The sequence below is a fragment of the Ursus americanus genome, chromosome 12 (assembly GCF_024610735.1).
Source record: "Ursus americanus isolate L20-20 chromosome 12, mUrsAme1.1.p, whole genome shotgun sequence".
NCBI classification, from domain to species: Eukaryota; Metazoa; Chordata; class Mammalia; order Carnivora; family Ursidae; genus Ursus; species Ursus americanus.
This window is the reverse complement of record NC_142138.1, coordinates 46,088,986-46,116,676: the sequence shown is the minus strand read 5'-3', so window position 1 is coordinate 46,116,676 and position 27,691 is coordinate 46,088,986. Positions and strand designations below refer to the sequence as shown.

Genomic DNA, 27,691 nt, shown 5'->3' with positions numbered 1-27,691 from the left:
CCTCATTTTGTGGCTAAGAAAACTGGGGCATAAGGAAAAAAATTGACTTGCCCAAAGTTTGATGGCTACTGAGTGGCAGAGATAGGATTCAAACCCAAATAGTTTGAAACTGCAGCATCCACACTGTAATCATTATACTGTGCTACCCGCTCTGCTCAGGACATTACTGTTGAATTTGTGAAAAAAATTTCCTAATAAAGACGTACAGGTGAGAGAGCCCAGAGTGAAGGGCTAGTGGTAGCTATTAGATCTGCAACAGGGATTTTGACATACTCGGTTATAATTAACATCGAATTTAAAGTTAGCATCTGTCTCGTGCGTGAGTGCCTTGCTCCAGTTTTCTAGAATTCCCCTTGCCAACATCTTCCCCAACCAGAAATTACCCCGGTTTTGTTTTTGGACCCAGCTCTCTGTTTGAAAGACTCAAGCCACAGTGAGCTGGCAAGGGAGGCCGAATGGGCTGGACAATCAGTGGGGGCAGGAGTCAGGAACAAAGGCTGCACGGCGCTTACTCTCCCTGGAAACCCTCTGTCAGGCTCAGGAAGTGTGATTTAATCCTGGCGAAGATAATTCCATTTTATACCCTAGAGTGGATCTCTAACAGAATTTTATTTTCAGTCTTGCCCTGGGAAGCTTTACCAGTAAACAATTTGGTGTACGTTACTTGCCCTCTTTGCTGGACTGCACAAAATAGGGGTTTATTCTTCTGCCAGCCCACCTCCTTTCCCTTAAAAGGTTCTTAGTAGAGGACCTGAGAACCTGCTGCCCCAGCAGAAGATGCCTGGACTGGGGCCCAGCAGTGCCCTCAGCAGGGCTTGGGGGAGGAGGAAAGACTGTACTTAAGTCAAAAGAGCCACTGTTGATCTTGAAAGAACATCAGCCATACAGATGACACGAGGATTCTTTTCTCTTTTGGCTCAAGACTCATGTTTTGGTATTTGTTGTGAGGCAACCCTAGGCAGAGAGACTAAGAAAAATAATAGCAAATATGCTTAAGGGACCTGCCGAATTCTAAGTGCTTTGCAAAACTTACTTTATTCCTTACCATAACCTTACGTGGAAAGCACTACTTCAGTTCCCGTTTTACAGATGGTGCAATTGAGGCACAGAGAGGTGAAATAATTAGGACAATTCAACAGATAGGAAGTGGCAGAGCCAGGATTCACTCCCAGACAGTCTGGCTCTAGAGTCCGTGCTCTCACCTGGAGTCATGCCCTTTCCCTGAACTGTCAGTTGCTCAAATAGTCCATCTTGTTCACGATTAGACAGAAGCTATTGTTGCAAAAAAACAGGGGTTCCATATTTGAATTAGAAAACCTGGAGGTTTGGTATTCTCTCCAGAGTGGTTAAGAATCTCTTCTTTAACAAAATTTGGCTTTTGGTCATATAGTGTGTTTCTCAGATTACCTGCTACATTAAAATCTATTATTACTCCTGCCCTTAAGACGACTCTGGCAGAGCCCCACCACTGAGGCCCTGCTTGTCCAGCCCTCTCCTTCCCTAAGACCCAGGTTGTCATGCCAAAAAGCATGCAGCAGACCATTCCCCCACGTCTGCAGAGATGCTTCTTTGGCGTGAGTGAGATGGGGCACCTTGGTAGCTACGATGACTTTGAGTGGCACAGGATGTGCTGCTTTGCCACCTGCTACCTCCCTATTAATTAATGTCCCTTTCTGTCCTCTCACACCTCAAGTGCCTTCTCTGTATCCTGTCCTTATTCTCAGAATGCTATCAACTAATCCTTTTTAAAGCATTAACCAGTAATTAAGGAGCTAAGTTCTAGTCCTTTAAGATAGGTCTCCTCCCCAGCTACTTGATTTCTAAGAGTCTAGCCAAAAGAGTTCTGTCAGCTCTCTCTGCTAGTAGGAACCTCAGGTTCACCGAAAAGCTCCTCCAGATGAGTTCACCTGGGTTCCTGCCCCCAAAGTGGTCTTGCAGGGTGAGAGAGGGTATGGCCTCTGATGGATCACCAGTAGTCACATCTCCTTCTTCCTTAGCACACACAGACCCCCTTTGCAGGAATAAATAAATGCAGATGGGGTGCCAGCCCTCTTCCTGAAGTATAAAACGGGTTTACAAGCTGTAGTTTCCACCAGAATGTGGGAGCTTGTTTAAAATGCATAGTCCTGGACTCTGGACCCAGAGATTCTGCTTTGGAAAGAATACATTTGGGGCAAGTGCCTCTGGGTGAATGTGATGTGGAAGGCTGAGAAATACTAGCATAAAGTCACTTCTCTCCTTGCTGGTTTAAAGTGGTCCTCTCTGAATGGAACTGGGATAAACTCATTGCTTCCCTCAGTTCCTACCAAGGTAGCTGTCTTCTGAGTCTCTAATAGGAGGGAGTCATTAGTGCAATCAAACGTACTTAACTCAGCTAAAGGTTGAAGTCAATAAAAACTTCAAAGAACACCCTGATTTTGACAAACAGTGTCATTCTGCTTCTGCATGTTACTGATGGAGTCAGGTGCACTGTTGCTAGAATTTTGATCAGTGTGTGGTGGACCCCTGCAGGGAAATAACTTATGAATGCCTGAATGCGCAGAGTGAAGCACATGTTCTTTGGAGAACCTTGACAGCTTACTCACGGTGTGGAATCCAAGCTTGGCTGCAGAGTACCATGTTTAACCACAGGGTACTACAACTACTTAATGCATCTCAATTTGTTGAATAGTATCCTTTGCCTTTGTTGTATTGTCTGAGTGTCTCTCTTTTACACACACACACAACCAGAATCTCATAAAGAAGTGCTTCTATATGTCCTTTTGACTTAGAATTAAGGAATCAGGCAAAAATTCATAAACATTTCCTTATATAGGCATAACTTAAAGATATGGATTTGGTTCCAGGCCACAGCAATAAAGCAAATATCACAATAAAGCAAGTCAAATGAATTCTCTTGGTTTCCCAGGGCATATAAAAGTTATACTATTGTCTACTAAGTGTGCAATAGCATTGTATCTAAAAAACTGCCTATACCTTCATTTAAATATACTTTATTGCTCAAAGATGCTAACCATCATCAGAGCTTTTAGGAGTTGTAATCTTTTTCTTGGTGGAGGGTTTTGCCTCGATATTGATGGCTGCTGACTGATCAGGGTAGTGGCTGCTGGAGGTTGGGGTCAGTGTGACAATTTTTTTTTTTAATTATTTGAGAGAGAGAGCATGCGTGAGCAGGGGGAGTAGCAGAGGGAGAGGGATAAGCAGACTCCATGCTGAACATGGAGCCCGATGCAGGGCACGATCTGACAACCCTGAGATCATGACCTGTGCTGAAATCAAGAGTCAGACACTTAACCGACTAAGCCACCCAAGTGCCCTTTGACAGTTTCTTAAAATAAGACAACAAAGTTTCCCACATTGGTTGATGCGTCCTTTCGTGAATGATTTCTCTGTAGCGTGTGACGCTGTTTGAAGCATTTTACCCACAGCAGAACTTCTTTCACCCTTGTAGTCGGTCCTTTCAAGCCCTGCTGCTGCTTTATCAACTGAGTGTATGTCATGGTCTAAATCCTCTGTTGTCATCTCAACAATCTTCACAGCATCTTCACCACCAGTAGATTCCAGCTCAGGGAACCACTGTCTTTGCTCTTCCATGAGAAGCAGCCCCTCAGCCGTGAAAGTTCAATCCTGAGATCACAGCCGTTCAGTCCCATATTCGGGCTCCACGGCTGCTTCTAGTCCTCTCGCTGTTCCTACCACATCTGCAGTTACTGCCTCCACTGGAGTCCGGAACCCTCCACGTCATCCATGAGGGCTGGGACCCACTTCTTCCAAACTCCTGTTCATGTTGATATTGGGACCTCTTCCCATGAATCACGAATGTTCTTAATAGCATCTAGAATGGTGAATCCTTCCCAGAAGGTTTTCGATGGACTTTGCCCCCAGATCCATCAGAGGAACCACTATCTATGGCAACTATACCCTTATGAAATGTATTTCTTACATAGTAAGACTTCAAGTCGAAATTACTCCTTGATCCATAGGCTATAGAATGAATGCTCTGTTAGCATGAAAACAACAGTCATCTTATACATCTCCATCAGGGCTCTTGGGTGACCAGGTGCATTGTCAGTGAGCAGTCATATTTTGAAAAGAATCTTTTTTCTGAGCAGGAGCTCTCAACAGTGGGCTTAAAATACTCAGTGCACCATGTTGTAAACAGATGCGCTGTCATCCCGGCTTTGTTGTTCCAGTTCTAGAGCGCAGAAGAGTAAGTTTCGCATAATTCTTAGGGCCCTAGGATTTTCAGAATGGTACTTCAAGTCACCAGCTACCTTAACACCTAACAAGAAAGTTAGCCTGTCCTTTGAAGCCTTGGAGCCAGGCGTTGACGTCTCTCTAGCAGTGAAAATCCTAGAGGACATCTTCTTCCAATAGAAGGCTGCTTTGTCTACATTGAAAATCGTGTTTAGTGTAGCCGCCTCCGTGACTGACCTTCGCTGAATCTTCTGGATCACTTGCTGCAGCTTCTATATCAGCCCTTGGTGCTTCACCTTGTGCTTTTATGTTATAGAAATGACTTCCCTTAATCTCGTGAAACAACTTCTGCTAGGATTGAATTGTTTCTCTCAGTTCCTACCAGTGTTCCTGTCTTTTGAGTGTATGATAGGAAGGAGTCATTAGTGTAGGCTTCGGCTTAAGGGAATGTTGGGGCTGGTTGGATCTTCTATCCAGACCACTACAACTTTCCCCATAACAGCAGTAAGGCTGTTTTGCTTTCTTATCGTTTGTGTGTTCACTAGAGTAGCACCTTTAATTTTCTTCAAGACCTTTTCCTTGGCATTCACAACTTGGCTAACTGTTCAGCAACTTTTGGCCTGTCTTGGCTTTCGACATGCCTTCCTCACTAAGCTTAATCATTTGTAGCTTTTGATTTAAAGTGAGAGATGTGACACTCTTTCTTTCACTTGAATACTGAGAGGCTCTGGTAGGGTTATTAATTGGCTTAATTTCAATATCAGAGTGTCTCAGGGAACAGGGAGGCCTGAGGAAAGGGAGAGAGACAAGGGGAATGGCCGGTTGGTAGAACAGTCAGAACACACAAATTTATCAATTAAGTTTGCCATTTTATATGGGTGCAGTTCGTGGCTCCCCAAAACAATGACAATAGTAACATCAAGATCGTTGATCACAGATCACCATAACAAATATAACAATAATAATGAAAAAGTTTAGAACATTGCAAGAATTACCAAAATGTGACACAGAGACATGAAGTGAGCAAGTACCATTGGAAAACCAGCATTGATAGACTTGCTCCATGCAGGGTTGCTACAAACCTTCAATTTGTTGAAATCAAAAGCAATAACAAAAACCACAGTATCTGCAGAACACAATAAAGCAAAGTGCAATAAAACAAGATATGCCTGTACTGCCAAAATAATCTGGGCATAAATTATCTAAGGAAAACTGCTGACTAGTTTTCAGTTCAGCAAGATAGAAATTTTATACATAGCTACATGGAAAAAAATTAGAGAAGGATCATGAAAAAAATAGCACTTACCTAGTTAAGAGGGGGCCTTTATATAATTGCTCTGATCAAGCCAGTTCTTCCTGTTTAGAAAGGATACTCCCTTCTCATATAAAAATGTTTACCATTTTTCCTGTTTAATCCGCTGAAAAGCTTTCCTAGTCCATCCTAGTCCAATGGCATGTTACAGTCTGCCACTAATTTCTCTATTAAAGCTTTAAAATATTAGTAACAATTGCCAGAATTTCACCTTCAGTTAAACTCCCTGAGTCATATCTGCCTTTGCCTTTAGCCCACTTCCAGCTAACGCCAGATCTGGTTGACAGGTGCAGGACAGTGCCGGACCAAGATGGTGACAGGAGGACCCCAAGCTTGTCTTTGAAAAGTTGGGTTTGAGTCTCAGCTGTGTGATCCTATAGAAGTTATTTGATTTCTCTGTGCCTTAGTTTTCTTGTCCAAAACACGAGGATAACAGCATCCACCTCAGAGGGCGATTATAAGGTTTAAGTGAGGTGATGACGCAAAATGCCACACAGGCTCTGTGCCTGGCAATAGTAGGTGCCTGTAAAGGTCAAGGTCTTGCCCTTCTTCTTCAGGTGACAGGGAGAGGATTGAACTAAATGGCTCCCGGAGGCTGCATCTAGTGCTAGCAGTCTGTGCTTCTGGGAGAGCAGGTCAGTATAGGGCGTGGGGAAAGCAAAAGGAAAAAGTACTGAATTCATACGATTCAGAGATCTCTGTGAAATTATTTCAGACCGTCAAAAATACAATGAAAACAAAACAAAAAAAATACCAAGAAGGCAGGAAACGTCACTTTGACCATTTGGTCCTGAGAACAGGAAAACTAAAAGATTCAATTTCCTCAACTGCTTCCAGGAAGGGTTAGGAAAACAATGTTTGGTTAGCCTGACAATGATCTTTAATAACGATGTGAAGCAGGCATGGCTTAACCAGACCAAAAACAGAAAAATTTTTTCAAGTTTAAATTTTATGTATGTGTTTACTTTTTTCTTTCAAGATTTTATTTATTTATTTGAGAGAGAGAGAGTGAGTACACAAGCATGGGGAGCAGGAGAGGGACAAGCAGACTCCCCGCAGAGCAGGGAAGCCTGACGCGGGGCTCAATCCCAGGACCCTGGGATCATGACCTGAACTGAAGGCAGACGCTTAACCAACTGAGCCACCCAGGCGCCCCTGTATTTACGTTTTTTATGAGAGAAGATCAGGACAAGGCAATGAAATGCCAACCCAGTGTGTCCCCTGACGACCGCTGAGTTCTTTCACCTACTCTGCACTTGGAGTGGGAGGGTTGGCTGTCAGCATGTACAGAGTGCCAAACTGTGTGGAGCCTTGGTCTGTAGGACCTCACTAACATGCACTGAAACTACAGTTGAGTGTCCCTGAGTTGTGGAAGGGACACTGGAGCCTGATATCGGTGTGTCTCTGCCACCTGTTTAGCTAGCATCCCTGTTGCTGAACCCAAACCCAACAAATCAGGAAGGTCAGCAGAAGGTTGGGAAGCCTAGTTTCCCATACAATGGGAAACTAGCAGCTCCTGTTTTGAAGTGAACGAGAGCAGGCTTATTCATCATGTTATCAGGCTTGTTGACCTTGTTGCAGCCATCAGCTTTCACAGCCATTTGGCCACAGGCTGAGAGGTACACTACTGGGGCTCTGCAGGCCCAGAGCAGGGATACTCCAAAATCCTTCAGTCATCTACCATCTGTGCAAATCCAGAAAATACCACTGCTGGTCATCAGGCTCCTTCCATCACTTTCTTACCCAGGCGTCACTTGGAGTGGAGCAGGCAGGGCAAAAAATATGACTGGATGATAAAGAGACCAAAATGGATGGTTGGGTTACTCTTACAAGGTATCCTCTGAAGGGTAGGATAAATCATGCCGGGTCAGTGCTGTGCCTGACGGAGTGAGGGAAGAACCTTATGAGCACTCTTAAGAGTTTGAAAAATGCCACAATTACACTACTTGACCTTTGGATGGATTATAATAATCTGTCATTTACTGGATTTTTCACCATGGGCCAAGCACCATGTTAGATGCTTTATGTGTATTGTCTTATTTAATCTTCACAGTAATACTATTACAGAGATGCTGTTTTCCTCGTTAATTACTCTTCCCCACCCCTAACATTCTCCGCCTCACCACCATAAACTCCCAAGAAGGAGAATACATTAGAGCTTATTATTTTCTCCCCACAAGGACATTGGATGAGGGTCATCTGGCCCTGCATGTCTTTGTTTCCAATAGGTACCACAAGAAGTCAAACCCCCAAGACAGAGTTTAACAGCTCTGTTAAAATATAATCTGTCTCAAGCACCCACCCCTCCCCAACCCCCCAAACCTTTTCATTGGCCCTCAGTAATTTACAGTCAGTCCACATAATCTGCCTCATCTTTCCTGCCTCTAGCTCTGACTGATGTCTGATTCACTCGGAAGACCATACCACTTCATCAGATATTTGCTCACAAGTCCCCCCCTCCCACATCTTCCTTGACCTCCATATCTCCTGTTTCCTTCTCCTGCTTTGTGTTATATATTCATACGTGCATCTGTTATTTTCTGTCTGCCCACTGGGATGTACGTTTTGTGAGGGCACAGACTTCTGTTCACTGTACATCTCTAATACCCAGAACGGTGCCCGGCATATCATCTTTGCTCAATAAATATTTCTTGAATGAAGTAGTACATAAATGAAGACACTGAGCTGTGGAATGGATGAGCAGTGTGTCGTTGGTCACAGTGCTGTGAAACAGTCAGCCCAGGTCTGTGTGATTGCAAATCCCTGACCCAAAAGCATCATGTTGTCCAACCTCTTGATGGATCATGTGAATGCAGTATGAGCAAGAATATTCTGGCTGAGCTGGAGTAATCAGTGTTGAGGTCTCAGTTTGGGGAACTTAATCAATTGGGCATGATCCTACAGGACCAAAGTTCACTGCTCTTTTTTTGATTATATTGTGTGATGTTGTGATGTAGAAGAAAAGTGTGTATTTGGTGATTTTGGTCACCTTCTCATTTATATTTGGTCTTTATCCACAGTTCCTGACTCAAAGCTCCTCTGTAAACCTTGGAATTTCCTAAGTGATGGGAACAGTGAAGGTTTTTTTGTTTGTTTGTTTGTTTGTTTGTTGTTGTTGTTTGGAAAGCCCCTAAGACGCAGGCTGGTTGCCAGTGTAGCCAACCATATGACTGAAGGGTTTGCATTTTCAGTCTCAACCTCCAGGGAGGACCTGGAGGTTTGACCAGTCGCCAGTGGCCAATGATTTAATCAATCTTAGCTGTGTAATGAAACCTCCATAAAAACCCAAGAAGATGGGGCTCACAGAGCTTCTGGGTTAGTGAACACATGGAGATTTGAGGAGAATGGCAAGCTCTCAGAGGGCCTGGAAGCCCGGCATGCCCTTTCCCCATACCTTCCCAGTGGATCTCCTCATCTGGCTGTTGATTCATATCCCTTAACATCCTTTGTAATGAATCAGTAATCTAGCAAGTAAATGGATTTTTCTGGGTTCCATGAGCCATTCTAGTAAATTAATTGAGCCCAAGGAGGGGATCATGGGAACCTCTGATTTATAGCCATTCAGTCAGAAGTACTGGTAACAACATGGAGTTACAGTTGGTATCCTGAGTTCAAGCAGGTGGTTGGAGCCTCCAGTTTGTAGCCTGTCAGTCAGTCAGAAGCAGAAGTCACATCCTGGGCTTGTGACTGGTATCTGAAGTGGAGGGTGGTTTTGTGGGACTGAGCCTTTTACCCGTGGAATCTGATTCTCTCTCTGAGTAGTGTCAGAATGGAGTTAAATTGTAGGACACCCAGCTGGTGTCTAGATCATTGCTGATGTGGGGAAGAGTACACACACACACACACTGGAACTGGGTCCAGGAACCTAATTTACATTAGAAACAGTTTTTTTGAGTTGTCACTGAGTAAAATGCAAGTAACTGATAATTTGAGGAGCCAGCAATAAAATCAGTGTCCTTATAACATGAGCACACGAGCCTACAGAAAACCAATATATCATTTACTTACCTTTTTGATACAGTTTACAAAAAGCTGAAAGCTCTACCTGGTTCCAGAGAAGCAGGCAAGTATCCCGGTGGATCGTGGCATGTTCATGCAGCGAAGCATCGAAAGCCTGTGTAGAACATGGAAGGAAAGTAGCGACAGAATTGGAAAAGTGACCTCAAAAAGCTATATACACAATGCTGACAACTCTGAAAAGTCTGTGTTAGCAATAGAATTGTCAGAGACCTTGAGGTTCATAAATAGATGGTGATTCTAGTGTTTAGGATTTTATTTGGTTATTTCACGTCGTTTTTGATATTTAGATGTTTCTGTTTAACTGTTAATACTCAGATGATTAAATATACATAAAAAGAAATACAGTGTACCGTATTGTGAGCCAAGGAATACGTCATCCCATCTGCTACACATCCTTTTCCTTCCTGCTGTCCACCTCCACTGCTCGCGGACCCTCGGCGCTGCCTTTCCTCAGGCTTCACCCCAGCCTTCTGGTGCTCTGACGGCAACCTCTGTGTGTTAGGGACCACCTGCTCTCCAACTATTTTCTTCCTCACTCCCTTGATTAGTCGCAGATGCTTCTCTCTCCACTTTTCTGAGCTGTTCTCTCACTGATCTTGCCCTCCTCCTCTCTGAATGAGGCCTCGCACCTATCCTTCGGGTACTGGAGTGCTTGCTCACCTGGCCCTTCTTGAGGCCTCGTCCGCGTTTCACTGTGTCTGCTTCCTGTGCTCACGGTTTAGCACTCCCTGCCCTGCCTGAGCATATCCTACGCCTGTTCTGACATGATCCACTCCTCCTCGAACTCTGCATTGCTACTCTGAAAGCCTTTGTTCTTCCCATACTAGTCTGGGTTCTTGGTAACGAACCGTAAGAATCCACTCTGGCTGATTGAAACAGGAAAAGAATTTAGTGAAAGGCTATTGAGAGCTACAATTTTGTGATCTATGAGAAATATATATGGTCATCTGGATGACCAAATATATATTTCTCATATGCATTTGGTCTTAGTCCAAGGTTCCTGGCTCAAGGCTCCTAAAACCATGGAATTTCCTGTGATAGGGCAATGAATGAGTCTTTTGTTATATTAATGAAGGTGACTTTTGGGTCCTGGTTGCCAGGAGCACCAACCCTGTGATTAGAGGGTTGGAATTTTCAAGTCCCTCCCCCAATCTCAGAGGAGGGAAGAGGGCACTGGAGGTTAAATCAGCCAGTGGCCTGTGATTTAGTCAGTCATGACCATGTAATGAAGCCTCCATCAAAACCCAAAGGACTGGGTTTAGAGAACTTCTGAGTTGGTGAACACTTTCGAGATTGGGGAGAGTGGCGTGCCATACCTCACCCTATGAATCTTTTCATCTGGCTGTTTATTCATATCCTTTATCATATCCTTTAATAAACTGCTGAGTATAATTGTTGCCCTGAGTCCTGCAAGCTGCTCTGGCGAATTAAAGGAATGTAAGGAGGAGGCCGTTCTAACTTCCGGTCTGTAGCCTGTCAGTCAGAAGCACAACTTGTGACTGGTGTCTGGAGTGGGGGGTGAAAGACAGTCTTGTAGGTCTGAACCTTTAACCTGTGGAGTCTGGTACTATCTCTGGATAGATAATGTCAAGATTGAGTTGAATTCTCAGATTGCTAGTATCCGAGAACTGCTTGATGTTGTGTATAGGGAACCCGCCCCTCCACACACATACAAACACTTTGGAATTGGGTGTGGGAACCTTAAAAGAAGAGCTTTTAGGATTCTTGAGAAAGCTAATACAGTAGGTTTAGAAAACATGGAGGGACAAGGTAGGAGCTGAGCAGCTAGGACTGTGGCCAAAATTCCATGGCCATAGAGCCGGCCACTGCTAGACAGTGAACACGGCAGCTGTCACTACTAGTATTGGACGGGAGACTCTTCCAATGGCACCCTTGCCACAACAGTTTCTCCTCCAGAGTTGCTTTTCTATACCGCTTGCCCCTGGTCAGATCTAGGTAGAAACATCTGGCCGGGTCATTGGCCCATCCACCAGCTGCAAAGTGGACCTAGAAAGGAGTCTCACTTGTGCTATGAGAGGTGGGTTCTGCCGGCGGCCACAGTTCAGTGAGAAATCGCTCAAGCAGATTCTAGGCAGGAGCAGAACTAAAACACCACATGGCCCATTCCCAATTCATGACAGTTGTTTTATTAAACGTTCTACAACTTCCTTAAGTCCTTGAAGCTGTTTCTTCTAACCTCTCACTCAGCAAGAACTCTGGAACATAGTTCAGTGCAAAACTGAAACCTCAGGGGTCACAGATTTATATACAAAGATGTTCAAACAGCATGATTTAGAAGAGAAAAAAAAAGCAGTCAGTCTAAATTTCTACCACTAATAAGGGAAGAATTAATTGAATTATGAGATATCCAAAGAATTAAGTATATGCGGTCATTAAAAATCATGGATTTTCAAAAAAACTTTTTATAACACAAAAAACTATAGCTAAACAGAACTTTACTATACAAGCTCTAACAATTATGTGTGTGCACATGTGATCCTATTTTATAATAAAATATATAAATGTTTATATAAAGACATTCTTTGAAAGAGAATGTTAACAGATTGATGTGATTGAAGGATTACTCTTTTTCTTTACGCTCTACACCTCAGTGTTTGCTCCCATCGCATCTCCCCATTCACCTGTCTAGAAAGTGGAGCCAATATCCTATAAACAGAAGTGTTGATTCTGAAACCTGTGACCTCCACGGAGACTACCTGTCTGAGCCTGCTCAGCTTTGACAGTGGGCTCCGGTCCCCAGCTTTATCCATGGCCCTAGAAGCTCCGCAGAACCTTCCCTGCAGCTCTTTTTCTGTGGTTCATGAGCTCTCTCCAGCCTCTACCTCCACCAGCAAGAGGCTGTTTGAAAGTCTAGCTTTCAGGCCGTTACCTTAAGAGTTGGACTCTGCCTCTCTGTCCATTCCCTGCAGTTTCAGCCCTAGTCGGACTCTCCATCCGGCTTTCAGTCTCTCCTTCACACACTCCCTATTGGCTCACTCTCAACTTCGTGGTCTCTTGCCTTCAAACCAATCCAGGACCCGGAAGGTCCTGGCCCATAGTCTGTGTATGGGGTTCCTACTAGGCTGGGAGTTGAGTTCAGACTACCCAGGTTAACCACATCTCTTCTTACACGGTGATGTTGTGTTTCAGCCAACAGGACTTGGCCTGTGGCGACCCAAATCTACAGAACAACAATCCTCTTGTAACTATTGATCCTTGATCCGGCTCATCCACCCTCATGATTCATATTTGTATTAGCCCTGACCTCTTTCTGTTCTCTAGACCTGTAAGTTGTATTATTCCTAGCACATCTCTTGGATTTTCTGCTCTCAGAGAAGTTTATTTATTGATCTGTTAACTCATCTTGCAGGCACGTACTGAACACCTACCAGTTGGCACTGCAGATGGAGGCTGGTCAGGGAGTTAGACAAAATTAAGGGCTATGTCACTTAGTATACTTTTTATTACTAGTGACAGAAGTCCCGATTCATACTGCTTAAGCAAAAATGGAATGTATTCCCTCACATACCTGGCAAGTTTAGGGATAGATCTGGTTTCCTTCAGGCACAGCCGGATTCATGGATTGTAAATGCTGCCTTGGGGACCTGGCCTGTCTTCATCTCTCAGCTCCGCTCTGTTCTACTTTGTGATGGCTTCATTCTTATGGCAGCGAGTAAATGTTAACGGTGCCAGGCCTACATCCTCCTAGGTCCCAGTATAGCAGAAAAGACACTGCTCTCTCAGCAGCCCCAACAAATGTCCCACTATATCTTGTGATTTCTCACTGAATTAGGTGCTCTTCCCTGAACAAGTGACTTTTGTTAGAGAAATTCGATGCCCTGACTGGTCAGACTGGAGTCATAGGTCCTCTCCTTATAGTTGAGTATGGCATCTGCCCCAGCGCTTAAGTTGAGGGAGAGAGACAGAGTGAGAGTGGTTCCTCTGGAGAAAAGGCAAGTGGATGTGGCATGGTTAGGGTTTTGTTGGTTTTAGGGCTTTTGGGGGGGAATGGTTTTTTAAAAGCTCTCAGTTACAGCCATTGTGTTTATGATAAGTGCATATGATAGAGTTATAAACAGAGTTGAGTGTAGCAAATAGAGCATTTGACTCCATATACAATAGGCAAAGGACTCCCTCCTCCTTTACCCTTCACTCCTTCCTTTGAGCAAAATTTAGTGATTGCCTTTTTTGTTGCAGGTACAGAATAGAGATTATCCTAGACGTTGACCCTGCCCATAAGGAGCTTACAAGGTAGTGAGGAGGAGAGAGGATAAAAGCAAGGCCCCCACATTGATTGAGAATGTCCATTTTAAGAAATAAAAATATGAAGAGTATTTCTGTGGTTTTTTATAAAGTTAAAAAGACAACATCAATCATTGTATTGTTTAACATCTTTTTTACTTCTGTTTTGTTCAATGCTTGGAATAAGTCTTTTTGATCTGCTTCATTAAATAGCGGAAACTCCATAATCCACAGTTTTTTAATTTTTTTTGCCTAGGCTTCTGTAAAACTCAGAGTTAAAACCTGTGCTTAATTAAAAATAGCTTTCCTTAGCCTAAGTTTTCTTGAGATTAATTTGCCCTTTTTTAAGGTACTCGATTTATGGTTTTGTGGTTTTATCATACCTAGGACTTTTATAGTAAGGTGCTTTAAAATAGAGATATGACAGAGATAAACAAATGAATACCTTTAACTTTTACTTTTATCTTAACCGTCTCTGCTTCTGCTCTATAGCAGGTTGCTAACACATCTCCTACCAACGCCCAGTCATTTCCCTGCCTGTATACAGACATTTCTATCAGAGTAGTCACAGTTTGTGTATACAGATAGTGAGATGAACACATGTGGATATGTACAGTTTTTAAAGGCAACAAACATGAAAATATTTTTGTAACATTGAAGACCCAACAAGTAATCTGTACGTTATTTTTTAGCTGTGGGTTTTATTTTATTCTGTACAGTGGAAAAAAAGGTTGAGAAAAGCAACATATAACCCAGGATTTAGGAAATACATTAATGCAGTGGTTCTCCACTGGAGATATTTGGCAATGCCTAGAGACATTCTTAATTGTCTTGACTACTGGAATCTTGTGGGTAGAGGCCAGGGATGCTATTAGACATCCTACAATGTGCAGGACAGGCCACCACAATGAAAAATAATCCTGTCCAAAATGTCAGTAATGCCACTGTTGAGAAACCTTGCATTAATAAGATTTTTAGAATTCTAAACCCTGAAAGGATTCAGAACAATCTTGTAATTTAGGCAGAAGACAACACTAGAGGCAAATTAAAGCCGTACAATCAGAAGAATCGTGGAGCTGACAGGGAAAGTCATTTAGTCCAGTCTTTCTTTGTATATGGTAACTGAGTCACAGGAGACAAAGTGACTGAAGCAATAGAACTCCTCCATTCCTGGGGAGCCTGGGTGGCTCAGTCAGTTAAGCATCCGACTTATGATTTCTGCTCAGGTCATGATCTTAGGGTCATAAGATCCAGCACCGCATCAGGCTCCATGCTCAGCAGGGAGTCTGCTCCAGATTCTCTCTCCTTCTCTCTCTCTCTCTCTCCCTCTCTCTCTCTCTCTCCCTCCCCCTGTGCCCGTCCCCACTGCGTGTGCGTGCACTCTCTCTCTCAGATAAATAAATCTTCAAAAAATAATAAAAAAAAGAACTCCTCCACTCCTGAACATGTGATAAGGCAACTTGCCCAAATCTCTCTGTGCCTCAGTTTCCTATTCTGCAAAAAGGGACAATAAAACTTGCCTCAAATGATTGCTGTGAGGAGTAATTGAAATAATGCATGTGAAATGTATAATACTGTTCCTGGCCGCAGTGAGTTGTTGATAAAGAGTGGTGGTGAGGGGCACCTGGGTGGCGCAGTCGTTAAGCGTCTGCCTTCAGCTCAGGGCGTGATCCCAGCGTTCTGGGATCGAGCCCCACATTAGGCTCCTCTGCTGGGAGCCTGCTTCTTCCTCTCCCACAACCCCTGCTTGTGTTCCCTCTCGCGCTGGCTGTCTCTCTCTCTCTGTCAAATAAATAAATAAAATCTTAAAAAAAAAAAAAGAGTGGTGGTGACTCTCATTAAATTGTAGGTAGACACTTTAAAGAAGGCACGAAAAAGATTGGTTCCCACCTGAAACAAGCTACCTTCTCTCTTCCCGAAGTTCTGTGAATGGTGTGCCAGGTGGTCATGCCTCCAGGAAGGGCGGAACCTAGATCAGATAACCTTTATCAAACCCCTGGAGTCCTGGCCCTGCCTTACAGCCCTGACAGGATGTCTGTCCATCGGGGAGAATCTGAAATGCCAGGATTGTCGGCAGTGTATCATCCGGGGACCCTTTCGACTCTAAAATTCTCTGATGTCTGATAAGTTTTGTGGACTTTGTGCTAGAAAGATCATGTGACATTGTAGATAATACCCAACAGGCATACATAGACAACCACAAATCTCCTGTTTTATCATATATGGAATAAAAAAATGCTTTATTAGGGACACCTGCGTAGCGCAGTTGGTTAGGCGTCCAACTCTTGATCTCAGCTCAGGTCTTGATCTCAGGGTCGTGAGTTCAAGCCCCAGGTTGGTTCCACACTAGGCGTGGAGACTACTTAAAAAAAAAATGCTTTGTTAGGTTTTACTAATTAAGTCGATCAATCTGAGCATATGATTAAGATGTTTGTGCAAATACTTTTTTCTCTGAAAGTAATAATAAATTACCTTACCAACGATTCTGTGAAATAGATTTCCTCTCATTTTCTTAAAAGACTTCTAAAAATCCTTTGCAGTTGCTCTAGGAGTTGAATTTTTATTTCTCTCGTTATTTTTGCCAACTAAGTTGTTTTTAGTTTTTTATAAAATTGTAGTTAATTTTTCTATAAAAATTAGCAGAAAATTCAAAAGTGTTAAACTGTCTGGACCATAAGCGCAGATTAAATTTTCTGGAGAAAAAAATCTCATTCATTTAGTAGGCTTCTCACATATATCCCGTATGTTGAACTGAACTCCTAAATGAATCTGTAGCCCACAAGGATACTCTACATCGTCATTTAAAGACGTTTTCTCCTACATCTTACATGTCAGTGCTCCCACTGTTATAAAGATTATTTTTAAAAATCAACGAGAACAAGTTGATACATGAGAAAACAATGACTCACAGCTGACTTTATCTGTCTTCTGTGTTTTTGTGTGACATTCAAGATCCACAAAATATCTGGAGAAGAGCAGTACACATGCGTCCAGTGGACGCTGGCTGAGTACCAGGCACTGTGCTAGACACCTGTGGTAGCACAAGGCACGCTACCCAGGCCCAGAGAAGTTAAGCTGTTTGCCACACAGTTGATAAGCAGGAGAGTCAGCAGCCCAGCCCTGCCTGGCTCCTGAGTGCATGGGTTTGCTGCATACTAGATCCTGAGAAGGAATAATTCAAGGGTTAGAATAATACAAAAAAAAAAAAAAGAATAATACAAAATCTCCTCTAAGATGTGACTGTTTTTCATTTTAAATGCCTCATTTAGATTAGTGTTATATTAATTTGACCTTCATGTTTTTTTTTTTTTAAGGTGTTGTGTAATGGACCAGGAACATGTGTTCCTATCTGCATATCTGCCCTTCTCCTTGGGATACTGGGGATAAAGAAAGTGATCATTGTCTATGTTGAAAGCATCTGCCGAGTAGAACATCTATCCCTGTCTGGAAAGATTCTGTTTCACCTCTCCGATTACTTCATTGTTCAGTGGCCAGCTCTTAAGGAGAAATATCCCAAGTCTGTATACCTCGGGCGAATTGTTTGACAAATGACAACTTATTTCTCTAGAATTTTGCAGTCAATCGAATTTATTATAATTGGAGTAGAAAAAGCTGCATGTTTATTGTAAAGGGTTCTGAAGGTCCTGAGAATTATTGGTGGTGAAGAGTAAAAAATGTGTAAATAATCCAGTAAGAAAACAGAAGGTGCTCTTACAAAACAAACATTAAGGGGCACCTGGGTGGCTCAGTTGGTTAAGCGTCAGACTCAGGTCATGATCTCAGGGTCATGAGATCGGGCTCCGTGTCAGGCTCCCGCTCAGTCGGCTTGAGATTCTCTCTTTCTCCCCCTCTGTCCCTCCCCCCACATGTGTGCTCTCTCCCTTAAATAAAGAAAATCTTTTTAAAAAATTGAATTAAAAATAAAAATAAAACAAACATTAATAAACCATTAAGTGGTTTATGCCTCTGTGCACCAAATTTCTTTTCTTTTGTATCACTACCTGCAAGTTATCTTCTAACTTGTTTTAGTAATATTTTTCCTACAGCTAAATATAGAATTAGTATGATTAGTAACATTTCCTGTTCTGCAGCTTTTTTTTTTTTTTTACAATATTCTGCATTGTAAAAAGAAAAGAAGGATATTTCTTAGTTTTGTTCAGATATAGCAGGCTCTGTTTCCTGTATGGACGCAGTGAAGTCCCTAGTGAATCCTTTCAGCATAAAGGAAGCAGTCATATTACATGGGATTCATGACAAGTTGCACTCCACAGGCCTCCAGAACCGTGAGCAGAAACCGGTATCTTTTTTTTGTTCTTCAGTTTTGCTTTGTGAATCGTTGCCCTCAACCTAGAAGATTTTTTGAAATCTCTTGTTTAATCGTTAAAATCGTTAAAAGGTGACCACTGTCATGGTACTAAAAACATGAGTTTGTTTTTCAGGAATCCAAACTCTCAAACCATTTTTTAAAAATGTTTTAGTAAATTCACAACGTCGTGGCTGTCGTCATCCCTGGCATTTTGAGATGTTCAGGCTCCGTAAGGCATATTTTTACTGAACGTTTATGTGAGGTCTTGCTGTACGCCAGGTATTCTAATCACCTTTCAAATACTAACTCATAGAATCCTACTAACAACTCGGTGAGGTAGGGACTGTTACTGTCCCCCTTTTATAGGTGACTTGTCTAAGATCACATGACCAGTAAATGGCAAAGTCGAGATTCCAGCCCCGGCAGCCTGGCTGGAGAGTGAAGCCTGTTTCACGGGCGTGTGGCCTGAGCCTCACACAGGGACCCGCACTCAGGAGGGCCCTGCACTTGCTTCTGTACCCTGCTATCACAGATTTCTTAATAGATGTGGAACAAGGGACCTGTGTTTATTTTGCACTGATCCCCACAAATTATTTTGTTGGTGCTGCTTGAGAATGTGAGCTGCCCTGTCGACTACCAACAGAAGTACAACCCCGAGTGCGGGGCCGGGCGGGCGGTCCTCAACAAACAGGAATTCTGTCCCCTTCCTCTAAGCCCTCTCTTCTAACAGTGAGAAGACCTCTCGCAGTGTTTTGAGGTTTTTCTTTTCTCCTCTTAAATCTGTTTTATAAGTATGATGTACATCTAATAAAGAAACTGTGGGAAATTAATGAAGACATGGAGTGTCTGTGAAAATGCATGAATACCTGAGAGGCTGTACAATGAAAGTGCTGAGGCTGATCTAGCTTGTCTTGCTCTTTGGGCAAATCTCTGGATAAAGTAGGCACATCTGTCACCAGGACGTTTTCCTAGATGTTTGGCTGAGAAGACCGTCCGAATAGGGAAACTGTTTTGCTCTCTGGTTCGGTAGCCATGCGGTAGCCAGGAGGTGGTTCGTCGTGTGCTTTGACTTTAATCGTCCAACGTCTGGTCCTGCCCCTGCTTCCACTGATGGAAAGGCCTGGAATGTCAGATGAAATAAGCCTCTACTTTTCTAGAGAGAAAGTGATTTTTTTTTTAGGGGTAATAGCAGATACATTTTTCACCTTTAAATTTTGCTCTGCTCTGCACTTTGTTCCTCAGTGGCACTAGTAAATAGTTGGTGCATGAAATTGGACTGCGTTCAGTTCAGTTAACGCCTGTCTGTGCGTCCGCGCAGCTTCCCCGGCCCCCACGGGTAATGCTGCTGCAGGGGGTCCTGTCAGGCCAGAGTACGCAATGCTTAGGCCATGGAGAGCTGTTAGAAAAGATGCCATAATTTTTTCCAGAAATGTATGTCCCAGATGTTTTGCAGAGCCTTAACGTAGACAGTGGTTAGCCTGGAATGCCAAAGAAAAAAATCTCGTGTGTGCGTTATCACTAAAAATTAGGACTATCTTCCTGGATTCCGACTGCTGTGCACACATTCAGAGCGAGCTTTGCTTGGTTCCAGGTTATTTGACAAACAAGCTCCTGCTCTGCTGTGTGGTGGTGTTATGGCTAATTCAGGTCCTCAAGGTCACATTAGCAAAGGGGCACAGCTTGAAAAACATCGCGCTCTAGTCTCAACTCAAACTGAAGATCAGTAGCAAGCTGGCCCTCTCTGATTGCTCTTGAAACACTCTGGAATGCACCTCTTACTGGAAGAGACTGTTCACAAAAAATTAATTGTATCAGTCTTTAAATGAGAGACAAGGAAACCACACATCCTGCCCACACCTACTTCCCTGGAAGATTTTTATCTACAGTTCAGTTGTCCTAAAGGGTTTCAGCAGCTTGCCAGGCTGAAAGTCTAACTGTTTCAAATAGGACATCCAAAAGTCATCACAGGAAGCTTTAGCCAGAAACTTAGAGTGCTATGAAACCGAGTCAACAGAGGAATGTTGTACATTAGACTGAATAGCAAGAAGTCCTTGCTAGAAAGGAGATGACCCTAGCTTTCCCATATAAAAACAACTTGAAAGGTGTTTATTTGGACTTACAAAGTGAGATTCAAACTGAGAAATGTACTACCCCCTTACCGTGCAGTTCCTTAGATTGAGTCAGTGCTTTATTTCGTCTTTGCAGAAGAAAAGCCCCATCTCACCAAAAGGAACTTGACAGCAATGTCTTAAGCCTCTTTTATCCACAGGAAGAACATCATCGTGAGTGTTAAAGAAGATTGTCCTTCTCCACACAGCTCACTCCATACAGTGGGGCCATGTGGAGTTTCTTCCCCATGATTTCAGCTCTGTCCAGCAATGAGCAGACACCCAGAGTTTCTTGTCTGCCCTGAACTTTCTTCTGTTCAGCCCCCAACTCTTGTGCTCTAAAAACAAATTGTCGACACTCATGTTCTTGCTGTTGACTCACTTTAAACATGGATTTGACAAAGCTCCCCCTTACCTTTCCAGAGTAGTTAACTGATGCTAGCCTCTGTCATTGGCTAGCCTCTGTCATTGTCTAAAGCAACAAACTTTGGAATAATTGTTGTTTTGTACTCACTTTCCTTGAGCCAAATATAATTGATTTCTCTCCTCCCTTTTTTTAATACCCCCAGAATTTTCCCTCGTCTTTCCATCCTCTTCTCTCCTTGTCATCTGAATTCACCTACTGATTCTGCCTTTGAACTAGTTCACACCCACCCTTTCCTCTTCAGTCCCATGGTGACAACCTAAGCTAACTCTTCAACATAAATTCCTTGTTTTATTAGCACATTTGTTGAGGAACTGAGGCATAGAGAGATTAAGTATCTTACCCAAGATTTTATAACTAGAAAGTGGCAGAGCTGGGATTTGAACCAAGGCACTCTAGCTCCAGCCAGACTTACCTTAACAGCTAGGTTAGGTTTAAAAAAAGAAAGAAAAAAAAGTGCCAGGAAGGAGATGAATGGGGCACTGAGACGGAGAAGAGGATTCTGGGTGCTCTAGAAAGGGATATCAGGAAAGGCCTCTCTAAGAAGGATGTTTTAGCTGAAATCTGAAGGATAAGCCTGGAATATTTGTCCCCCTTCTACTTCCCCTCCCACCTTACATTTCACCTCCCCCACAAACTCTTCCCCGTCTCCCATGGCCTTGTTTCAGCGTCGTCTTCTCTAAACACCTCGGTGACATAGCCACCCATGCCTAAGGTTAGCACTGAGCTACAGACCGTCATATTGCAGTACCTTGTGCTTAGAAACACCTGTAGAGGGAAGAAGTGAATGCTTCTGATAATTCTTTATGTTCAGCATACATCAGGGACTGTACCTCATACCTTCGTGTCCTTGCTGCACTGTTGGTCACACCTGCCACAGTTCTGGACCAAATGTAGGCATTGACGAAACATATGAATTCTAGTACCTTCGGATTTTGTCTGTGCCTACTTAGTTACAGCTCATCTAGACCAACGTTCTCAAACTTCTTGGTCTCAGGACCTCATTACGGTCTTGAAAATTATCGAAGACCCCACAAACTTTTGTTTATGGTGGCTATATTGGTCACTATTTACCACATTAGAAATTAGGGAAACGTTTTAAACACAAGAATACACAGGACTACATATCATTAGCTATCAGAGCAATGATATCCTCACACATGAAGCATCCAGAAAACTGCAAGCTCATGAGAGAATGAGCAGGAGAAAGGAAAATGACATCTTTGCATTATTATGGAAATAGCTTTGACCTCACGGACCCCTGGAAGGCCTTGAGGACCCCCAGGGTTCCCTGGGCTCCATTTGGAGAGCTGCTGCTCTACGTAATGGCACATCAGTAACTTCCTCTCGATCAGCCTTTAGTCAGTCCATGATCTATGTACTCGTTTTCATTGCTGTGTAACAAATGGCCACAAATTCAGTGGCTTCAGACAACACGAGTCTCTCACTGCTCTATAGGTTAGAAATCCAGGTAGGGCATAACTGCTTCTCTGCTCGGGGTCTCACAAGGCTTTAATCAGGGAGACAGCCATGGCTGGGTTCGGATCTGGACCTCTGGACCTTCTTCCAAGCTTGTTCAGGTCGTCGTCGGCAGAGTTCAGTTCCTTGCAGTTGTAGGACTCGTGGTGACCTGTTCCTTAAAGGCCAGGGAGTCTCTACTGCTGTTTGTCTCTTTAAAGGATTCATGTGACTGGGTCAGGAACATGTAGGATAATCTCCCTTTTGATTAGCTCAAAATCAGGGACATCTGGGTGGCTCAGTCATTAAGTGTCTGCCTTCAGCTCGGGTCATGATCCCAGGGTCCTGGGATTGAGCCCCGCATCGGGCTCCTTGCTCAGTGGGAAACCTGCTTCTTCCTCTCCCACTCCCCCTGCTTGTGTTCCCTCTCTCACTGTTTCTCTCTCTGTCAAATAAATAAATAAAATCTTTAAAAAAAAATAACTCAAAATCAACTGCATATATATATATATAATTATATATTTACATCTGCAAAGTCCCCTTGGTGTCTATAATTACATCTGCAGAGTCCTCTTTGTGGTATTCATGTAACATAATCAGGGGAGTGATAGCCGGTGATAGTCACAGGCTGCACCCATACTTGGGGATTATAAAGGTGTGGATGCTATGGGGTGGAATATTGGTGGCCATCGAGAATTCTGCCAACCACGATCGGCCAGAGGTGTTTTGTTTTGGGGGAGAGGGGAAAATGTTTTCCAAAACTTTCACTTGGACTACAAACTCCTACCTTAGTGTCCAAGTTTTGTAATTTTTTTAAATACAGGTAATGCATGATTTCCAAACTGCCTCACTTTTCCAGCAAGTTCTTCTGTGCTTGTTTTGTTTACCTGTCGATTAGGCATAGTGATGGTCCCTCCTTACAGAGTTGTGTGCACCAAACTAAGATGGTCCCTTTAGCACAAAGCCTGGCAAATAATAAGTGCTGAGTAACTCTGTGTCTCCAGGTAACCAACGTGACTCCCATGGTATGTAAGTGGCCTGAAGGAAGGTGTCCTTAAACTAAGTGCAGCAACCATAGGGTAGCTATCATAAAAAGTTGTCTTAAAAGCAGAAAATAACAAGGGTTGCCAAGGATGTGGAGAAATTGAAACCCTCATACCTTGCTGGTGGGGACATAGGATGGTTCAGCAGCTGTGATCAACAGTCATGCAGTTCTTTAAAAAGTTAAACATAAAGTTTCTGTGTGGCCCAGCCATTCCGGTCCTAGGTATATATAGGCCAGAGAATTGAAAACACACGTGCACAGAAAAACTTGTACACAGATGTTCATACTGGCATTACGTAATAGACAAAAAGCAGAAACAACCCAAAGGTCCGCTGAGCAATGAGTGGATTAACGAAATGTGCTATATGCCTACACGGGAACATGACTTGGTCACAGAAGGAATGAACTACTGGTACATGACATGCTACAACGTGGACAAAGGAGCCTTGGAAGCGTGCTCAGTGAAAGAAGCCAGTCACAAAAGACCACATATCGTATGACTCCCTTTATATGAAATGTCCAGAACAGACAAATCCGTAGGCAGAAGGGAGAGTTGACTCTTGCCAGAGGCTGTGGAAGGGGCAATGGAGGCGACTTCTAGCGGGGATGGGATTTCCCTTCCGGGGCGATGAAAATGTTCTGGGATTAGACAGTGGTTGTGGTTGTACAACTGTATACCAGAAACGACTGAATTGTACGTACACTTTAGATGGACGGATTTTATGGTATGTGAATTATTTCTCAAAAAAAGCCCTGATTTCTCCACCACCGGCGGGAAAGGAATCTGTCCATATGTATTTGTGGGTGTGTGCAGCCGGGAAAGACGAGACAGAAAACGACGCGCAGCCGCCAGGAAGCTGCTACAGGGGACGTGCTTGTTTATCGTGACGCCACCTCTGCCACGGCCAGGGACGGGACACAGACGGATGGTGTCGGGGACAAAGCATGGCTCTGGGGAGCAGCTGAGAAGAACTGGATGCAATAGCCTCGTGAGGGGGCCCGGGGGAAGAAGATGGTCTCAGCACGAAACACCTCCTTCCCCGACCTCCTCACTGGAGACGCCTCATGACACCGCCTCACGCCGGCCGAGAGCCAAGACAACCGGGGCAGTTGTATTGTCCACGGTCGGCGCTCCACGTGCCTTCTGCCATAGGACCTTGACTTCGTCGAGAGGTAGAGTCCGGTGGCTCCCTTTGAACCTAACTGAACCGGCCTGAGGGGCTCGTCGGATGCTAGAATGCAGCAAGACCACGTCCGACGTGGTCTCTTGAAATGCTTGCCCTCTGGACGCTCCGCCTTGGGATGGCCTCTCAGTACCCAGCCACCAGGCTTCGAGAAGCCCAAGCCACACGCAGAGGCCACGTATGGGTGTTCTGGTTCCCAGTCGCAGCCGAGTATAGACTTTGAGTCATCTCGATCCAGGGTGCTAGATGTACGAGGAGAGAAGCCTCCAGACGATTCCAGCCCTGCCATTCTCTTTACTCCCTGCCTTTCTAGTCCTCCCGGCTGAGGCTCAGACGCTGTGCCGTGTGCATTTCTGACCCACAGAGTCCATGAACAAGATGAAATGGCTGCTGTTTTCTGCCACTAAATTCTGGGGGAATTTGTTACAAAGCAAAAGTAATCAGAACAATAACCTTTCAGAGGGAGCCAGTCTCTCCAAAGTTTGGTTACTTTGGCTTAATATTAGAAGAGGAAACGATTTCTCGCCCCCAAGGCAAAAGGAAGAAAACGTATTTCTACACCATGGATAGGAAAAGGCTTTTTTTCTCCTTGCTCCTTGGCCTGCATGTAGCAGTGAAACAGAAACCAATGGATTCTTTTAAATCTCTTAACCATATGCAGATGAATAAGCAAATGGTTGGACTTGGTTCCTAATCTCTTTTCCTTTCCTGAATAACTTTTTTTTTCCACTCTAATAAACTTTAGCATTTAAACAGAAGTCATGTGTCACATATATGACGATTAACAGCAAGAATGTAGAAAACGAGATAGCTGCTGAGCACAAAAACTTAATTAATAGCCAAGCCATTCAACCGAAAATCAGAACAGTATTTCTGGCAGGGAAATGTGAAATCTTTTTTTTTCTAACTGGAATTCTCTTTTTGTTTTTTTTTTTTCACTCTCAGTCTTTTTAGGATCATGATTTAAAATTCAGTGACTACTCAGAGAACTTGTTTAAGGTCTCAGTTGAACTCCACCGATTGAAGTGCAATAATCTTTCAGTGACATTGAGCAGGGCCACCCTCCCCATCCCTGGGTTCCCCGGGGAATTGCCAAAGCCCAGAATATGCAAACCGAGACTCGCGCAGGAGCAAAATGGCAGGAAAGCTGAACAGCCGCAGAGAGGATGAAGGCATCTGGAATGACAGTCTTCTCTCTCACAGAATGGGAAAGAAGTTTCATTCTTAAAAAAGGGGGGGGGGGAGACAAGAAGACCTTTATGGCAATACCATATACAGAGTTGGCAGAAATTCGGCAAGGAATAAAAAGTATCCAAAATGTTCCCTGATTCAGTTCCTGCCTGAGGCTGGCTGCATTTTCAAGCTGATTTGCCCTGAATTCTCTGGACATGGAACCATGCAAGGCATCTAAAAGGGCCCAAGCCTTGGTCCATTGACTCCCCCAGCCAGACAAGCTGAATCTGAAGTGGCCAGATAGTGAGCTTTAAATGTGCACCAAAATCGTAGAGAAAACAAGTTCTTTATGAACGAAATGATAGAAGGTGTGAGGTTTGACTCCAAACCCGTTGCCAGAGTGGGGAAGGCCGGGGAACTTATGGATGAAACAGGACTGGTCATACATAACCCAGCGGAAGCTGGGGCCCATGGGTGCAGGGGGCCTCATACACCAGACTCATCCTGTCGTTGCCTCACTTTCCTATATGTTTGACCATTTCCATAATTAAAAGTTTTGGGGCACCTGGCTGGCTCAGTCAGAAGAGCTTGAGACCATTGATCTCAGGGTTATGTGTTCGAGCCCAATGTTGGGTGTCAAGATTACTTAAATAAATAAACCTTAAAAAAAAGGTTTTCAAAATAGAAATCATTTTTTTAGTGAGTGAGAAATCTTCAAGTGCTAAAAGGTCAAAGAATATATTATTGTGGATGAAATTGAACAAACTAGGTTTTACAATGAGAACAAGAAAGGAAATTTCAAAATTACTTTTCTTTGGTATTTAACTCATGAAAAGAAATTCAGTCAGCCTGTAAATCTGATTCCTGAATCAGAATAGGTTTTTCTGACTTAAAATATTCACTCTGAGGCCTTTCAATACACTGTTATCAAGTACAGAATGTCACCTTCTTCTTTATCCGTACGCTTCTCGTTGTTCAGTAAATATTTGAGGTGTTCCAACACCAACACGGCGAGCCATACACAGGAGGCCTGGGAGCGTTGACTCCCACCGAAGGTGCCCCTTTCTCCAAGGACACACTCCCTGCCCCTTTTCAGAAAAGCACGAGTCGCCTCTGTGGACCTTGAATATTAAAGGTGGTTCTGACCCCACATGTGCACGTTGCTGAAGAGAATGCATTGCAGAGCAGAGAGAGGAAAGGCAGCTGGGTGGTAAGAGCCCCAGGTCCAGGTTCTATATGTGCTCAACAGTGGTTAATGTTAATATTTCTGAGTTTCCTCGCCACATAACGTAAAGGACTTGGACGAGATCATGCTTGAGTTCTCTTCTGGTGACAGTCCTGCCACCACAATTGTAGCTTCATTTACTGAGCGCCAGCAGCATGCCAGGTGCTGCGCTAAGCACGGGACAGGCACCGACCCAATTAGTCCTCAGATCCAGGCAACAGAGGCCCCATGCTCAGACACCCTTCCGCTTGCCACTTCCCTCCTTGTGGGGCCAGGATGATGCGACCCCCCGGACCCACACTCCCTTTCTAGACCAAGCTCTGGCTGCCTGGGGCCGCAGCCTCACCTGCCTCAGTGGCCCAAGCCTCCTTCTGGGGCTTGCCTGGGCCTCTTCCCTGGTACACCTTCCCAAGGCTGGTTTACTGGCCAGTGGGGGGCGGGCATGCAGAGGGCTGAGGACCTGCAGGTTGGGGTGTGGACACCCTGCACAAAGCTCCTCACAGTGTGAGTGGGGGCCAAGTCGAAAGGGAGATGTGGGCTGTGTTCGTTTATACTCGGCTGAGGTCCTATAAATGTTCGGGGTGGGCCTGATGAGGTATGTATTATTATTATTATTATTATTATTATTATTATATTACTGTTATTATCATGTCTATTTTACCGAGACTAAAACCGAGGCATAGAAGCTTGAGTAATTTGCCCACAGTTGCACAGCTGGTTAGTGACCAAGCCGGGGCTCCGGTTGCTGTCCTTGCGATTCCACGCTCTTCCCTTTCATGCTGCCACCCAGCAAAACCGCAGAATCCGCCAGCCCCGGGGCTCTCGGGAGACACAGAGATGGTCCTGAAAAGCCACGGGCCACCAGTGGAGTGGCTCTTCCGCTTCCTACTACCAAACCAGCGCCAACCGAGAGTGTAGCCGACGGCAGTGGTGGCAAAGCCTCGTCCCAAAACAATTACCATGGGAAGTTGAGTCAACAGAAAAATAGTTGATACAA

General features: G+C 44.0%; 1 protein-coding gene across 3 annotated transcripts in view; it reads left to right on the top strand.

The window, feature by feature from the left end:
• The window catches only part of ALG14 (ALG14 UDP-N-acetylglucosaminyltransferase subunit), a 112,810-nt gene that overhangs the window by 69,197 nt on the left and 15,922 nt on the right, over window positions 1-27,691 (top strand). The window contains exon 4 of one of the 3 annotated variants that reach the window (XM_045801732.2): window positions 17,086-17,720. The exons of the other annotated variants lie outside the window; for them this stretch is intronic. Coding sequence (XP_045657688.1) covers window positions 17,086-17,316 — 231 coding nt within the window. The 3' untranslated portion in view covers window positions 17,317-17,720. Of the gene's footprint in view, window positions 1-17,085; window positions 17,721-27,691 lie in introns of those variants that run through there. 3 annotated transcript variants of the gene reach the window in all.